The sequence below is a fragment of the Euprymna scolopes genome, chromosome 15 (assembly GCF_053919585.1).
Source record: "Euprymna scolopes isolate OS-2025 chromosome 15, ASM5391958v1, whole genome shotgun sequence".
In the NCBI taxonomy this organism is placed as follows: domain Eukaryota; kingdom Metazoa; phylum Mollusca; class Cephalopoda; order Sepiida; family Sepiolidae; genus Euprymna; species Euprymna scolopes.
The window spans coordinates 129,542,549-129,560,526 of record NC_136496.1 but is presented as its reverse complement, the minus strand read 5'-3'; the positions used below and the strand labels follow the sequence as shown (position 1 = coordinate 129,560,526).

General features: G+C 31.6%; 1 protein-coding gene across 3 annotated transcripts in view; it reads right to left on the bottom strand.

The window, feature by feature from the left end:
- LOC145294135 (nesprin-1-like) overlaps window positions 1-17,978 on the bottom strand; it is a 1,091,614-nt gene that overhangs the window by 278,556 nt on the left and 795,080 nt on the right. For all 3 annotated transcript variants that reach the window (XM_080141241.1, XM_080141242.1, XM_080141243.1), the window contains 5 exons: window positions 15,651-15,830; window positions 14,101-14,253; window positions 6,856-7,004; window positions 3,842-4,022; window positions 2,176-2,484 (listed from right to left, as the gene is read on the bottom strand). In XM_080141241.1, coding sequence (XP_079997367.1) covers window positions 2,176-2,484; window positions 3,842-4,022; window positions 6,856-7,004; window positions 14,101-14,253; window positions 15,651-15,830 — 972 coding nt within the window. The remainder of the gene's footprint in view (window positions 1-2,175; window positions 2,485-3,841; window positions 4,023-6,855; window positions 7,005-14,100; window positions 14,254-15,650; window positions 15,831-17,978) is intronic.

Here is a 17,978-nt window from a genome sequence, read left to right as displayed (position 1 = left end):
CAGACTCCAAATTTGACATACAAGGTATTGATATTTGGAAAAATCTTTTTAATCGGGTTTCCACCAGAAATTTCGCTCTTAAAGAGTCAAAGTTCAACGATTTGACTTTTGAAAACTCTACCAAACTCCTCCGCCAATTTTGAGTCTAAACACTTGAAATTTTAGATATAGGTTACTTGGACATGGATCTAACGTTATAATTCTATTTAAGTCCAAAACAATAACTGTTAAGGAGTCATAATTGGGATCAAAGTTTAAAAAAAAATGACCTCTGCAATTTCTACCAAAATTACTCAGCCAATTTTTGGTCTAAACATTGGAAATTTTACATAAAGGGTATTCAAACATAGAGCAAGGTTTTTAATCGGTTTTTGGCTGAGAAGTTGGCTGCCAAGGGGTCAAAGTTCAAAAGATTTGACCTTTGCGATCTCTAGCAAACTATTCAGCCAATTTTTAGTCAAAACATTTGAAATTTTACGTAAAAGGTATTCAAATATGCAGCAAGTTTTTTAATCAGTTTTGGAGCGAAAATTTCGCTGCCAAGAGGTCAGATTTGAAAGAGTTGACCTTTGCTGGCTCTACCAAATTCCTTCGCCAAGTTTGGGTCTAAACACTTTAAATTTTAGATGCAAGTTACTTTTAATTTCACTTGAGACCAAAACAATAACTGTTAAGGGGTCAAAATTGGGGTCAAAGTTTAAAAAAACTTTACCTCTGCAGTCTCTACGAAATTACCCAGACAAATTTTGGTCTAAGCATTTGAAATCTTGCATAAAGTGTATTCACACGTAGGGCAAGTTATTAACAGTACATAGGGCCCGAACAAAGCCGGGCTGAACTACTAGTGCTTATATAAAATTAATTTTCAGTTGGATTATTGAGAAATGAGGTTGGGAGGAAAAGCTAAACATTAAAGAAAATAACCCGGATGTTTTAAGGAAATACAAGTGTGTAGAAGCTCATCATCACCATCATCACCATATGAATCCGAATATTCTATTGAGTGCATTGGTTTCCCCGATATTTTTCTAGTCTGAATTTTTTTCTAGAAAAACATTGGAGATTATGTAAGGGACCATGTGAAGGTTGCCAACATCCTAAGTGAAAGTGATTTTTGTGGAATGAACAGGACTTGATCTTGGACAGTCTGTATCGTTAACCACTGGACCACCGCCATCTCCTCCCAGAAGATAATGAAGATATACAAAAGAAACACAAAAAAACATAGGAATCGATATAGAAAACAGATATGAAAACTGAATAAAACGTATTATCAAAATAGGGTGAAGGTAAGGAGGGAGTTTCTGACTTGCTCTTACTTGTTGGGTATTTCTGCATTCTCCCAATTTGTGTAACAGTTCTGATATATGTACAAATACACATTACTCTTTATTACAGAGTGGAACATGCATAGGAACATGCCTTTTTAATCTAACATGCATTTAAGCAAACCGCACACACATCCATGCATACAACTTTTAAACAACGCATCGGTTGTCGCCCTTGTGGTAACCTCCGCTTTGCCCACCAGGTGGCGCTCTCCATTTTCTCCTCCGTTCTCTCTCTCTCTTTCTTTCCACTCGAGACATGGCGCTGACAACAAGTGTTTTCCTTCGATTCGAACCTCGAATGTGAGTGGCACCTGTATCACGTCCACGCCTCGACAGGGCGTTACCTTAAGGTAAATCTTACACGCACAAGGAACTTTCAACGTATACTATGAACTCTCGTATTTATACACGCACGCACACACTTCAACGAACATTCCAACTTCATACATGTGCGTGTCGTGAGCTCATACTTACAACAACAATTAAGCTCATGCATTATATATACATTCACATACACGCGTGTACACGAAACACTCTCTCAGTGTTCTCACCCTCTCAAGTTAAATAAAACATCTTGTATGTATATATGTAACTCGAATCTTACGTTATCCTTCTTAACGTTATTCTGTTTTAACGTCTTCTTAAATGTAATAGTAAAACACGCTTTTCATTGCTGATTGTTTTTATTATACGGCCCTAGCAACGACGACCTCCAACTATCCACCTTATGAAACACACAGCCTATTCCAGTAACCGGATCCTATACGCGGTCTACAAAGAGGGGATCCAGCCATACAATATAAACTGCACAAGGAACCCCCAGTCCCCCACACATGATTCTCACCTTGTGTTTCGGGATGTCTTCACCAACGTCTTTTATTCTTGTTTTCAATTTGAGATCTGCCTCGATCAGCCAAGCCGTGATTTCATCCATCAATTGTTTGTATGCCTGCCGATCCTTGCCGATGTGCTGCAACATAGTTTCTTGCTCAGCCATCAACTTCTGCAAGTTTTTCTGCATTGTCTTCAGGCTCTCCAACTTCAATACAATATTTTCAGGAAGTAAAGTGCCAACATTTCCGTATTTTGATTCTCGCAATTTGATTAAGGAATATAGGTAATTTAATCGTGTGTCAAGTTCTACTTTTATTTTCTGAAAACAAAAAAAAAATATATATATATATATCGATTCCATATTTTAATAGCAATGTAAAAGACACTGACAATTGAAATTTTAAATATGAGAAAAGCAAATTCTAAAAACGTTTACCCGATTTTGGCGATAAAATCTATAAGAATGCAACACACAATCAGATTTCAGTGTAAAATTTAACATGCAATGTTATTTTTATATTCTACACGTAGGGGTTCAAATAAAGCTACTAGTATGTTACATGGCATCAAATTTCTGTGTAATATTAAACACACAAGTTCTTTATGTCTAAAAATATTTACTCATGGTGTTTGGTTTGGTTGTTTTGTAGATGAAAATTGTTGTGTTTGTTTTTGACATTATGGGACATGATTGAGTTAAGTAAAAGGAAAAGAAAAAAAAACGCAATAACATAAATGTTGGGTGAATTTTAAATCAGTATCTTCAGACAGCGTGATCTGGTCGCACCAAGAATAAATATTTTCATGAATAAAATATATATATATATATATATGTGTGTGTGTGTGTGTGTAGTATCATATTAGCATGCTGGGGCAACGTTGAGTAACCTGGTCGACTATTAGAAAAAAATAAAATAATTAGATTTTGAAAAATATTGATTTAAAGCTTCGGATGTTTGGTCAGGAATTTAACAGAAAGTGGATTTAAAATCTTTTGGAGTAGTTATGGAATTTAAAATCTTTTGGAGTAGTTATGGAATTTAAAATCTTTTGGAGTAGTTATGGAATTTAAAATCTTTTGGAATAGTTATGGAATTTAAAATCTTTTGGAGTAGTTATGGAATTTAAGCTAACCATAATACAAACAAAGATACGTGACAAAAACCCGGCAAGGGGTCATTCAGTGTAAAGATGACGTCATGGAAAATATAGATTTACACGCAGAAAGCTAGTCAGTGGAAATCAAGCAAGAGAGTTGGTGAGAAATGCGTTAGCTAACAGACGTGTGGCCAATTCCAGAGAACTAGGAAAATGTAGAAAGAGACTCAGTGTGCCAAACTCTGACAATATATATATATATATATAGAGAGACTCTTATTGAAATTTTCTGTAATAATTTAATTCAGCATGATGTATCTTCCTTCTGAAAGTTAGAACGTTTACAAATGTGTGTATATCACACACACACGCGCACACATACACAAATGTATGTATAAATATATTTACTTATATATAAAATAGTTATTCACAGACATATTTCGTCCCTATCTACAGCTTATCAACCTAGATATGACAAAACATGTCTGTGAATAACTATTTTATATATATTAGTAAATAAATATACAACTAATATATATATATATAGATGAATCAAAATATTTCAGCAGTATACATACCTTCTGTCTTCCAATTACATCTGTTTCTTTACCATCTTGGGAAGAATTTGCCAAATTATATAGTCTTACTTGACCGTCTTCTAAGAAATCCATCGTTTGTTCAATTTCCTGGATTGTGCTATTTCTGTCCTTTTTCTCTTCTAAGAGTAGCGTTAAGTATTCTTGACACTGTCCTGCAAGTCTATGAATTAAAAAGAAAAGAAAAATTAAAAATGTTTTTAAAAAAATTAAAGGACGATTGTGAAATCTATTCAGTGTTGCAATAAACCTCTTTCTTTTTCATACGTCACAAAATAAGTTTCTTCTAATAAAAGATGTTTCCTTGTTATGGTTTATTAAAGATGTTGAAGTGTTAGCCACAAGTTTCAAGTTGCAGAGGTTAGACTCAGACTACTAGGATTCTAAAATGTCTGACTTAAACTGTTAGGATATCAAAAAGTAGGTAGAAACAGACGTGACCTCACATGGCTCAAAGGCAGAGAGAATAAGAGGATTTGGAGGCACCAATAATAAGACAATACGATGCCATATTTACAAGCAAGTATTTAAAAGAAGTACAGAAACAGTATGATACAGACAGTTTGTGTCTGATGCTGTAACCATTGCTGCCATTGATAACTACCACGACACTTAGTTGTAACTCTATTTATAGTGTCTGAAAGAGTCTATCTATTCCCAAAATCAGACAGATACGTTTGGAAGAGTCTATCTAATTCCAGAATCGGGCAGATACCAAGTTTGGAAAAGTCTATCTGTTTCTGAAATAGAGCAGATAAGTTTGGAAGAGACTTTCTATTCCCGAAATCAGGCAGATAACAATTTTTGGAAGAGTCTATCTATTCCTAAAATGGAAAACCTGGGCAGATAGCTTGTGTAAGAAAATTACTAAAATGATCAATCATAAATTAAGTCACCTAAGAAGCCTGCACCCCAAAATGTCCTAATTGTCTGCCGCTAACAGAAGAGAAGGCAAAATCAACAGTTTGATAAATAGTTCTTTCTCACATTGAAGAATATTCTTTTTTGTCTTTTTGGTTGTTGTGAGACTTTAATTTTTAGCGAAAGTGCTCCCCCCACACCGCCCCCAGAGACGCTCATGGATGAGATGCCTCGGTCACTGTAAGAGCGGTAGGCATTAGATATGATTTAATTGTGCTGTTATAATGTACGAGAGTTTGATTGTGACTCCTGAGAGATTGAAGCTCCCTCCCCACTGGTAGGGAGGTACATGCAAGAATACAATAAAAACTGAATAAATCTTAAAACGAAAATCCTTAAATCTGTGTGTCATTATCTCATATGAAATTGTTGCTTAACTTTTAAATTATCTCATATAAAATTATGTTACTTAACTTTTAAATTATCTCATAGCTAAAATTATGTTAGCCAGATTTTAAAAGTTAAACCTATAAAGCATTTGAGTTCACAAATCAAATTTTTGTATTCTTTAGATTCTTCAGACTCATGTTCTCATCTTAAGTGTTATTTCCACATCGCAAGGACCCCCCCCCCCGCTAAGTAAATAAAGTAATTGATAAAGTTCAGTTGTAAAGTTACATGCTTCTGGAAGTTAAAGGTTCAATCCTGAATGTGGGCGACGCTTAAAATACAATTTCAAAGCAAACATTTGGGATCTTAGTTCCCTTAAGTTTAACATGTTTTACATACAGACATGTATTGGACAGTTTTTAATTCCAGACTTATCTCTGGCCAAGATTTTATCCCTCTTTCATCTAATTCCATCTTTATCGCTTTCTTCTGCTTTCTTTGGCCTTCCCCTACTAACTGACCTCAACTGTTCTATATATACTAACCAAAGAACTTTCATCCATCTTTTCAATGTGACTAAACCAAAGAAATGTCCTGTACTGCACACACCTCTCTATACTGTCTAGATGTAATCTTCTTTTGTGGTCATCAGATTTAAGCCTGTCTAAGACTTGCATGACACGCCCATCCTGTCATTCCCATATCATTTCTCTCGGAACTTACTCCAGCCACTTTTAAATAAATAATGCTATCACCTTGAAGGACTGATAATAATACAACATGATCTGAAATTGAAGACTTACATCAAATCTGTTGCCAAGGTACCTGGAAAGATGGTTGCATCATTTTACTGCTCCAGAAAATATCTAACTCCCGACATAATCCTCTACCTGTATAAGAGCCAGATACATCCCAAAATGGACTACGGTTCCTATATGTGGAAGGGAGCTGTTTGGAGCACTCTATCCTGCCTAGACAAAGTTAAAAACTGGCTTCAAACCTAGTAGATGATGCCCCTTTTTTTTCCCTGCAACCTTTTTCCTCACAGAAGAGATGTTGCAAGCCTGTCTATACTCTATCATTATTTTCATGGCAAGTGCTCGTCTGAGCTCCAATCTATGGTCCATCCTTACCAAACTTTCACAAAAAACACTTGTCTAGCTACAACAACTATCAACAATTTCTCCCTCTCTATCTGTGCTTAAATCTAAATGCATGTTCCATAAACAAAGCTTCTTTCCTAGAACTCTATTCTGCTAGCCTGCTTTCAAGTCCAATGTAAACAAGTTCTAGTTGAACCCCCCCCCCCTCACTAAATTATCCATTTCTACCCCTTATCTACCACTAACTATTAATATGCTATTGTCTCAGTGACTACCGTATACTCATTAACCCTTATCCTTGAGTGACCTTAAGGCCTTGATAAGTAGCGACTCCTATATAAAAAAGACAACATGATGGCATATTTCCAAGCAGGTATTTAAAAAAAAGTATAGAAATAGTATGTTACAGAAAGTTTATGTCTGATACTGTATCCATGGCTGCGCCCCTGATTACTACAACACTTAGTTGTAACTCTTTTCATAGTGTCTGAAAGAGTCCACCTATTTGTGAAGTCGGGTAGATAAACAAGTCAGAAAGAGTCTATCCATTCCTGAAATCGGGTTGATAAACACTGTTCCATAACAAAATAATGACTCAATAATTCACAGTTGCATTGAATTTAATTTTTTCAAAATGCTTACCTTTCGTATCTTTCATTTAGTAATAAGATTTGATCTTGTGAGTGGACTTTGGCTTCAGCTGTTGGAAGTCTTTTAAGTAGGGTATCGGCCGATTCTTTCAAGCTCACGAGACCAGCTGAAGCAGGGCTTAAGTTTTCTGTGATGATCTGCTGAAAAAAAAAAGATTCTCAAATTAACACAAATGTTATTCGGTTCTTAAAAAATACTTTATTAGTTCAACTCAGTAAGAGTTCTCATACACTTCATGATCAAAGATTGCTCACTGACAACATCCAGTGGTATTCCCTAGAGTCTGGTTGACAACAAGTCATCCAAGATTCCAGTAGTCTCCACCTCATTTGATAATCTTTGCAAATGAATTTGCATCATCGCAACAGTCGCTTGCCATTGACTTATTGCTGGCAATCACTGGTATTTGGGTAGCAATAAGCCTCTTTAATGTGCAAGTCCTCCTCACACTCATCCAGTGGAGGTTTGTTCAGTGCTTTCCCTTCTCGGTCTTTTGACCCTTCTCGACTATCTGTATGGTGCCAGTTGTTTCTAGTACTACATTTTTGGGGGAGGGGGTGGGGATAATAAACTTGCGATTATAGTTTCAGTTTTCTTGGTTCCATGTGATGCTCTTCCATCTTTTTTGTCATTATTATTATTTCACTCACTAGCAGTTGTCACACAGGTTATTATCAGAGATTGCTTATTGACAACAACCGATGGTATTTCCTGGAGTCTGAGTGACAAGTTTCCCTAGATGACCAGTAGTCTTCATCTCTTTTGATAATCTTTGCAAATGAATTTATGTTATCGCCACTGTCATCTGGCATTGATTTATCACTGGCAATGACCAGTGATCTTCACTGGAACTTGAGTGGCAATAAGCTTCCCCAAGGTCCCATCCCTATCAAATGGAGGTCTGGTTAGTGCTTTCTCTCCTCAGTCTTTCCATCCTCCTTGATCCTTTGACTATTTGGTGTGACGTTAGCTGATGCTGACACTACTTTTATTTTTTTTGAGGGGGGGGGGCGGTCGATCATAATTGCAGGATTACTTCATTTACCTTGATCCTTCATCTTATAATGCAAATTGTTTCCAATTCCATTTATTAATATGATTTGACATAGGATTGAACCCTGGTCTTTCAACTCATTATGAAACACTCTAACGATTATGTCACTTAAAAGTGAATACTCATATAAAATATTGAGTGTACGTGATTAGTACTTTTTTGAGGATTTATGTTTGCAGAGAGATTATTATCAATTAAGAGAAGATGTAGGGGTTAGAAGGAGGGCAGGTAGTTAAGCTTCGTTTAGCATGGTAAGAATACCTATAAGAAATGACATCAAAGGACAAAGGAGAAAAAAGTGTAAAAATAGTTTAGGATTGGAAGACAACAAGAAAGGAATTAAATAATAGAAGTCAAGAATCTCTGACAAACAGAGAAAAGGGCCAGGAACTCAGTTTCTGCAAAACGCTATCAAATATGTAGACAATAGCAAGAGTCTGAATTTGTCACGATAACTTCTTTTTGCTAAATAAGGTTTTGGCACACAGCCAAATAACTGACACACTTCCTTTAACATGTTAGAAATATAGTCTGCATCATCACGTTAAAATCCATTGAACAATAAATATATTTTATCTTTTTATGATAAAGCCTTTGACATATGAAGGCGAAACATTGATACTATTTTGCAATTTTGGTTTCATAGTTTTTTGCATCATCTCTTTGTCTATCCATCACTAGAAAGCAATATATGGTATAATCACGGTGATACACCGGTTTCCATTAGATCACCAAAGTTAAGCAATGTTGAGCCTGATCAACACAAGATGGGTGACCAAGCACTGTATGTAGGAGGACGTCGACACCTCCTTACAAAAAACTTAATGCTGTCACGGGAATACACCTGCAATTGGAGACTGCTTGTGAATTTAATACACCAATGAAACTTCATCGTACGGTAAAAGCAATCATATATGCGCTTTGTCTATCAGTATAACTTTTTTCTCTTGCTAAATAAGGTTTTGGTACACAAACGTACATGACTTTTTGCTAAATAAGGTTTTGGTATACAAACGTACATGACTTTTTGCTAAATAAGGTTTTGGTACACAAACGTACATGACTTTTTGCTAAATAAGGTTTTGGTATACAAACGTACATGACTTTTTGCTAAATAAGGTTTTGGTACACAAACGTACATGCCTTTTTGCTAAATAAGGTTTTGGTATACAAACGTACATGACTTTTTGCTAAATAAGCTTTTGGTATACAAACGTACATGACTTTTTGCTAAATAAGGTTTTGGTATACAAACGTACATGACTTTTTTCTAAATAAGGTTTTGGTATACAAACGTACATGACTTTTTGCTAAATAAGGTTTTGGTATACAAACGTACATGACTTTTTGCTAAATAAGGCTTTGGTACACAAACGTACATGACTTTTTGCTAAATAAGGTTTTGGTATACAAACGTACATGACTTTTTGCTAAATAAGGTTTTGGTATACAAACGTACATGACTTTTTGCTAAATAAGGTTTTGGTATACAAACGTACATGACTTTTTGCTAAATAAGGTTTTGGTACACAAACGTACATGACTTTTTGCTAAATAAGGTTTTGGTATACAAACGTACATGACTTTTTGCTAAATAAGGTTTTGGTATACAAACGTACATGACTTTTTGCTAAATAAGGTTTTGGTATACAAACGTACATGACTTTTTGCTAAATAAGGTTTTGGTATACAAACGTACATGACTTTTTGCTAAATAAGGTTTTGGTACACAAACGTACATGACTTTTTGCTAAATAAGGTTTTGGTATACAAACGTACATGACTTTTTGCTAAATAAGGTTTTGGTATACAAACGTACATGACTTTTTGCTAAATAAGGTTTTGGTATACAAACGTACATGACTTTTTGCTAAATAAGGTTTTGGTACACAAACGTACATGACTTTTTGCTAAATAAGGTTTTGGTATACAAACGTACATGACTTTTTGCTAAATAAGGTTTTGGTACACAAACGTACATGACTTTTTGCTAAATAAGGTTTTGGTACACAAACGTACATGACTTTTTGCTAAATAAGGTTTTGGTATACAAACGTACATGACATTTTGCTAAATAAGGTTTTGGTATACAAACGTACATGACTTTTTGCTCAATAAGGTTTTGGTATACAAACGTACATGACTTTTTGCTAAATAAGGTTTTGGTATACAAACGTACATGACGTTTTGCTAAATAAGGTTTTGGTACACAAACGTACATGACTTTTTATCTAAATAAGGTTTTGGTACACAAACGTACATGACTTTTTGCTAAATAAGGTTTTGGTATACAAACGTACATGACTTTTTGCTAAATAAGGTTTTGGTATACAAACGTACATGACTTTTTGCTAAATAAGGTTTTGGTACACAAACGTACATGACTTTTTGCTAAATAAGGTTTTGGTACACAAACGTACATGACTTTTTGCTAAATAAGGTTTTGGTATACAAACGTACATGCCTTTTTGCTAAATAAGGTTTTGGTATACAAACGTACATGACTTTTTGCTAAATAAGCTTTTGGTATACAAACGTACATGACTTTTTGCTAAATAAGGTTTTGGTATACAAACGTACATGACTTTTTTCTAAATAAGGTTTTGGTATACAAACGTACATGACTTTTTGCTAAATAAGGCTTTGGTACACAAACGTACATGACTTTTTGCTAAATAAGGTTTTGGTATACAAACGTACATGACTTTTTGCTAAATAAGGTTTTGGTATACAAACGTACATGACTTTTTGCTAAATAAGGTTTTGGTATACAAACGTACATGACTTTTTGCTAAATAAGGTTTTGGTACACAAACGTACATGACTTTTTGCTAAATAAGGTTTTGGTATACAAACGTACATGACTTTTTGCTAAATAAGGTTTTGGTATACAAACGTACATGACTTTTTGCTAAATAAGGTTTTGGTATACAAACGTACATGACTTTTTGCTAAATAAGGTTTTGGTATACAAACGTACATGACTTTTTGCTAAATAAGGTTTTGGTACACAAACGTACATGACTTTTTGCTAAATAAGGTTTTGGTATACAAACGTACATGACTTTTTGCTAAATAAGGTTTTGGTATACAAACGTACATGACTTTTTGCTAAATAAGGTTTTGGTATACAAACGTACATGACTTTTTGCTAAATAAGGTTTTGGTACACAAACGTACATGACTTTTTGCTAAATAAGGTTTTGGTATACAAACGTACATGACTTTTTGCTAAATAAGGTTTTGGTACACAAACGTACATGACTTTTTGCTAAATAAGGTTTTGGTACACAAACGTACATGACTTTTTGCTAAATAAGGTTTTGGTATACAAACGTACATGACATTTTGCTAAATAAGGTTTTGGTATACAAACGTACATGACTTTTTGCTCAATAAGGTTTTGGTATACAAACGTACATGACTTTTTGCTAAATAAGGTTTTGGTATACAAACGTACATGACGTTTTGCTAAATAAGGTTTTGGTACACAAACGTACATGACTTTTTGCTAAATAAGGTTTTGGTACACAAACGTACATGACTTTTTGCTAAATAAGGTTTTGGTATACAAACGTACATGACTTTTTGCTAAATAAGGTTTTGGTATACAAACGTACATGACTTTTTGCTAAATAAGGTTTTGGTACACAAACGTACATGACTTTTTGCTAAATAAGGTTTTGGTACACAAACGTACATGACTTTTTGCTAAATAAGGTTTTGGTATACAAACGTACATGACTTTTTGCTAAATAAGGTTTTGGTATACAAACGTACATGACTTTTTGCTAAATAAGGTTTTGGTATACAAACGTACATGACTTTTTGCTAAATAAGGTTTTGGTATAAAAACGTACATGACTTTTTGCTAAATAAGGTTTTGGTACACAAACGTACATGACTTGTGAATAATCATAGTCATTGTGGTCAAACCAATTGAACCATTACATTTACTTTTTGTCCGTTACTTTTTAACCGTGCCGTCACACTTCAAACCTCTCAAACCCACACGTTGTCTGGTATCATTGCAAAGGAACAAACAAACAAAAAATAAGAAAGTCATAAAAATCTGATGCTGTATTTTTTTTTAATACAAATTAAATCCATTTATTTGTGGTTCTCTCAAAATAACGCGTTTCATTATCTTTCAAAAGTCTTTTCGTACGCACATATGTTTTACAATGCTTTGTCATATAACATGTGCTTTTTAAAAGTCTCTGACATCGGCCAAAGCCATCACTTTCTCGTCCTCGACTTCACACGTCTATCTTGCCCAATAACAATTTGCTTATCTTGCTTGACTACGTGCTGTCTTTTTTCTTTTTTTCCTTCTTCCTGTGACGTCAGTATGTACACACTTGCCAATTTGCATACGTGCTGTAACGGCTACTGCTGCTGCTGCTAATATTTTCACTAACCAACTATCCTTACAGCTGCTGCTGATTTTCTCACACACACCCATATGTGCTAGGATAGCAAGAGAGTGCACTGCTTTGTTATAAACATCCATAATTTTATTATCACGATTAAATGAATTTCTATTCACCATGATTTTACAGCAAATCTCAACCATCGAATGACTCCTCAATCACGGCACTAAGTACATCATTATCTTTTTTTTTTTTTACACAGGCATCACCACATTATCAAGGCCAAGAGGCCACTCAAGGATAAGGGTTAAAGAGTGTACAGTAGAAATTGGACAATATAGTAATCATTAGTAATGCAAATTCGGTAAATTTGATAACTTATATGGAACGGCTCATCAAGAACTTGTTTACGTTAGATTTGTCACCATTTTCTTTTCAGCATTTATGAGTTGTTGGGTTGTTAGTCACTTTCTAACAATGATATAATCCATCAATTTCTTTATCGTGTGTGTGTGTGTGTGTAGATGCAGTCATTTTAATTCACAACAGAATATTCCAAATTCAAAAGTCTTTTGTTTCATGGAAATCGCTCCAGACAATGCATGAAACCATTTGGTGTAAGCAAGTTAAGGACGAAAGATGATTATTGACCTTAGTTTTAAAAATAATTGTCACAAGAAACCAGTCATGTGATTTGCCTGTCATAACTTCCTCCTCACAATCAAATAATCATTACACGTTGTATTCCCCGTTAGGCTGTGTATATATTCTATACATATATGCAACGAATATCCCTATCTCAGAGGAAATTTTATCATGGAGATTGTTTATGAATCTCAGGAATAATAAAGATCCTAAGATTGACCTCTGTGGCTCACCTACATTTATATCATGTTGTTCAGATGTACGACCATCGGGGACAACCTAGATTTTTATCTCATCTAAGAAGGATATTTTGGACGTAATTTAGATTTTCAGAATTATTTTAAAAAAATAAAAAGTGGTCATCAAAATAATTGCGAAATAAAAATGAGACAATTGTAAAAAAAAAAAAATTTGAATTCTCATTTTAAATTAAGAAAATGTTTTCTATGGTGAGGTTAGAACAAATCAATACTAACAATAAATTTTATCGAAATAATGCGATAATTTAATTTGAAGTGAGCTAAAAGTGGGGTTATAATTATATTTAAATAAAAATTAGAATATTTAATTAAAAAAATCAATTTCTTATTTATTTTAAATATTCTGATTTTTCTTTAAAATTTTTGTGCTGGGATTATAATAAATAGACAATTATTAAAACTGGGGCCATAATAAATGACCACTTAATCAACTTAATTTAATAAATGACCACTTAATCAACTGGGATTTTAATAAATGACCACTTAATCAACTTAATTTAATAAATGATCACTTAATTTAATAAATGACCACTTAATCAACTGGGATTTTAATAAATGACCACTTAATCAACTGCGATTTTTATAAATGACCACTTAATCAACTGCGATTTTTATAAATGACCACTTAATCAACGGCGATTTTAATAAATGACCACTTAATCAACGGCGATTTTAATAAATGACCACTTAATCAACTGCGGCTTTAATAAATGACCACTTAATCAACTGCGATTTTAATAAATGGACACTTAATAGACTGGGGGTTTTATAAATGGGCCTACTGATATTAACCATTTTGAAATCAATTCAAAATGTATCCATCAAAATTTATAAATATTATTTTTAAAAATCTTTCTTTTTCATCTTTTTGTCTCAGAATGACAGTCTGTTTAAGTAACTTTACCTCAATCCTTTCTATCTGTCCATCCAAAGCGTCATCATCGGCTGTAGGGTCAACGGTGAAGCTTTCAGAAAGGAGACCTTGTTCAGCTTTTTTAAGAACGACATCCATTTCTGTAATGACGGTATTTACACATTCCCAATGGTCAGAAATATCCTTGAGTAAAAAACACAAAGAAAAATATTGAATAAATGAAACTTGTTTTATGACAGCAAAATCTGCATTAAAAATTATTTGGAATCGATTTAGTTTCTAGAACCTACTTGACACCTTCATCAACTGCTTCTACAAGATTTTTAAACGTCATAAAAATGCAAACGACAGCTTAGAATCCCAAAAGCAAATGAGATGATTGAGATTATAGTCCAATAGCTGAATGATGTTTAGCAACAAAACTCAGCAACAACAGATGCATTGTACAACATCACATTGCAGTTGCCAGCACAAATAGTCATTGCAAGCAACAAGGAATGCACAAGATGTGACATTTGTTGATAAACTCGACACCAAAATAGTTAATATGGCACTCATATTATTTAGATTCTTCGGACTACTATTCTCATCTTGAGTGTTGTTTGCACAACGTTTCAGTCGATGTAACCCCCAACCTTCTTCAGGTCTATCTTGTCGAACTTGGGAATGTTTTTGTTGAACTCGTGAATCTGGACGAAATCTCAAACAGAACCCTTTGTTTACTTCACAGGAGTAGCATGTTCTCGTTCCATTGAAGAAAGTCTGAGGTTACATCGACTGAAACATTGTGAAAATGACACTTTCAAGATGAGAACAGTAGTCCAAAAAATCCAAATAATACGAATAACCAATCCTCATCAAAAAAATACGGAAACTTAATGTTAGATCTTTCATCAATACCAAATAAAACACCATGGCATATTTGCTGAAGCATTTAAACATGTTATTTATGATATAGATAAGTTGCACTCTGTGCACATACTATCGTGCTTTCTTCCACGTCGTCAGTAAAGACATATTCTTTACCATCTTTATTAAGAACAAAGAACCAAACTTTTTCTTAGATAAAATAAAACCAAGCATAGTTTGTCGTTTTACAGAGTTTTTCATTTTAACAAATCATAACAAAAGAGAAAAGGGAAAAACGTACAAAAAGGTAAAACAGAGAAAAAGAGACAAATGGGATTGAGTGACATTGAGATTGGGGACTTGAAATTTGAGAGATTATTTTTTTGTACTAAATAGTATTTTGCATTCTCTTTCATCTTTTTATACCGAGATTCTTATTTTGGTGCAGTCATCACCCCTTTAACCCTGTACTGGAAGTTCCAACTCTCACCCAGGCCCTGAAACTTATTCGTCACCATGCTGTTTCTCAAAAAGCCGCAACAGAATTATGTATGCATATATGTAGCCAATAATGTTTGTATACTATAATTACACTCCGTTTATCATTGAGCATTTTTTGATAAACATCAGAGTTTTAGTTTTGTACAGACAGACATGATAATTCTTATATATTTATGAATATAGAATAAATACCCCCGGGAAAAAAAATAAATAAAAACATTGATACTTACTGCAAGCGTTTTAAGTTTTTCTTGCGTTTGTATTTTCATGTAATTCCATTGGTCATTCACACTTGTTACTGACAAATGATCAAATGATTCTTTGTCCGATCTTGGAATGTCCAGTTCTCTACTGTATTTGTTGATTTTATCGACCAATGGTTTGTTATGATCGAGACATTTCACAAATTCCTGTAAAAATAAATTTCATTTTTAGAAAATCTGATTTTAGAATAAGTAGTTAAAGTAGTTTGCTTAAAGCATTATTAAGTGTGTGTATATATATATAAAGGACATTTAAATTTATAAACAGTAATACAACGCAGACATGTAACGGATAGACATAAACTGAATCAAAATAAGATATGATGATGTAATAAACTATGTAAATTAACCTTTATTGATTTTTTTTGTTTTTTTAAAATTTTGTATGGTTTACTTTTTATCATGATTTTATTTTATTTTTTTTAATTTTAACTCTACATTATTTTCATCCATTTATTTTTACCGTGTCTATTTTATAATTTTTTAACGTTTTATTATTTTAATTCTTTTATTTTTACAGTGTATATTTATATTTTATAATTTTTAAACTTTTTATCATTTTCATCCCTTCATTTTTACCGTGTCTATTTTATATTTTATAATTTTTAAACTTTTTATCATTTTAATCCTTTTATTTTTACCGTGTATATTTTATATTTTATATTTTATAATTTTTTTATTATTTTCATTCTTTTATTTTTACCGTGTCTATTTTATATTTTATAATTTTTTATTGTTTTAATCCTATTATTTTTACCGTGTATATTTTATATTTTATAATTTTTTTATTATTTTCATTCTTTTATTTTTACCGTGTCTATTTTATATTTTATAATTTTTTATTGTTTTAATCCTTTTATTTTTACCGTGTCTATTTTATATTTTATAATTTTTTATTGTTTTAATCCTTTTATTTTTACCGTGTATATTTTATATTTTATATTTTATAATTTTTTTATTATTTTCATTCTTTTATTTTTACCGTGTCTATTTTATATTTTATAATTTTTTATTGTTTTAATCCTATTATTTTTACCGTGTATATTTTATATTTTATAATTTTTAAACTTTTTATTATTTTAATCCTTTTATTTTTACCGTGTATATTTTATATTTTATAATTTTTTTATTATTTTCATTCTTTTATTTTTACCGTGTCTATTTTATATTTTATAATTTTTTATTGTTTTAATCCTATTATTTTTACCGTGTATATTTTATATTTTATAATTTTTAAACTTTTTATTATTTTAATCCTTTTATTTTTACCGTGTATATTTTATATTTTATAATTTTTTTATTATTTTCATTCTTTTATTTTTACCGTGTCTATTTTATATTTTATAATTTTTATTATTTTAATTCTTTTATTTTTACCGTGTATATTTTATATTTTATAATTTTTTAACATTTTATTATTTAAATCCTTTTATTTTTACCGTGTATATTTATAATTTTTTATTATTTTAATTCTTTTATTTTTACCATGTATATTTTATATCCTATAATTTTTTATGATTCTAATCCTACTATTTTTACCGTGTATATTTTATATTTTATAATTTTTTTATTATTTTCATTCTTTTATTTTTACCGTGTCTATTTTATATTTTATAATTTTTTATCATTTTAATCCTTTTATTTTTACCGTGTATATTTTATATTTTATAATTTTTTTATTATTTTCATTCTTTTATTTTTACCGTGTCTATTTTATATTTTATAATTTTTTATTGTTTTAATCCTATTATTTTTACCGTGTATATTTTATATTTTATAATTTTTAAACTTTTTATTATTTTAATCCTTTTATTTTTACCGTGTATATTTTATATTTTATAATTTTTTTTATTATTTTCATTCTTTTATTTTTACCGTGTCTATTTTATATTTTATAATTTTTTATTGTTTTAATCCTATTATTTTTACCGTGTATATTTTATATTTTATAATTTTTAAACTTTTTATTATTTTAATCCTTTTATTTTTACCGTGTATATTTTATATTTTATAATTTTTTTATTATTTTCATTCTTTTATTTTTACCGTGTCTATTTTATATTTTATAATTTTTATTATTTTAATTCTTTTATTTTTACCGTGTATATTTTATATTTTATAATTTTTTAACATTTTATTATTTAAATCCTTTTATTTTTACCGTGTATATTTTATAATTTTTTATTATTTTAATTCTTTTATTTTTACCATGTATATTTTATATCCTATAATTTTTTATGATTCTAATCCTATTATTTTTACCGTGTATATTTTATATTTTATAATTTTTTATTA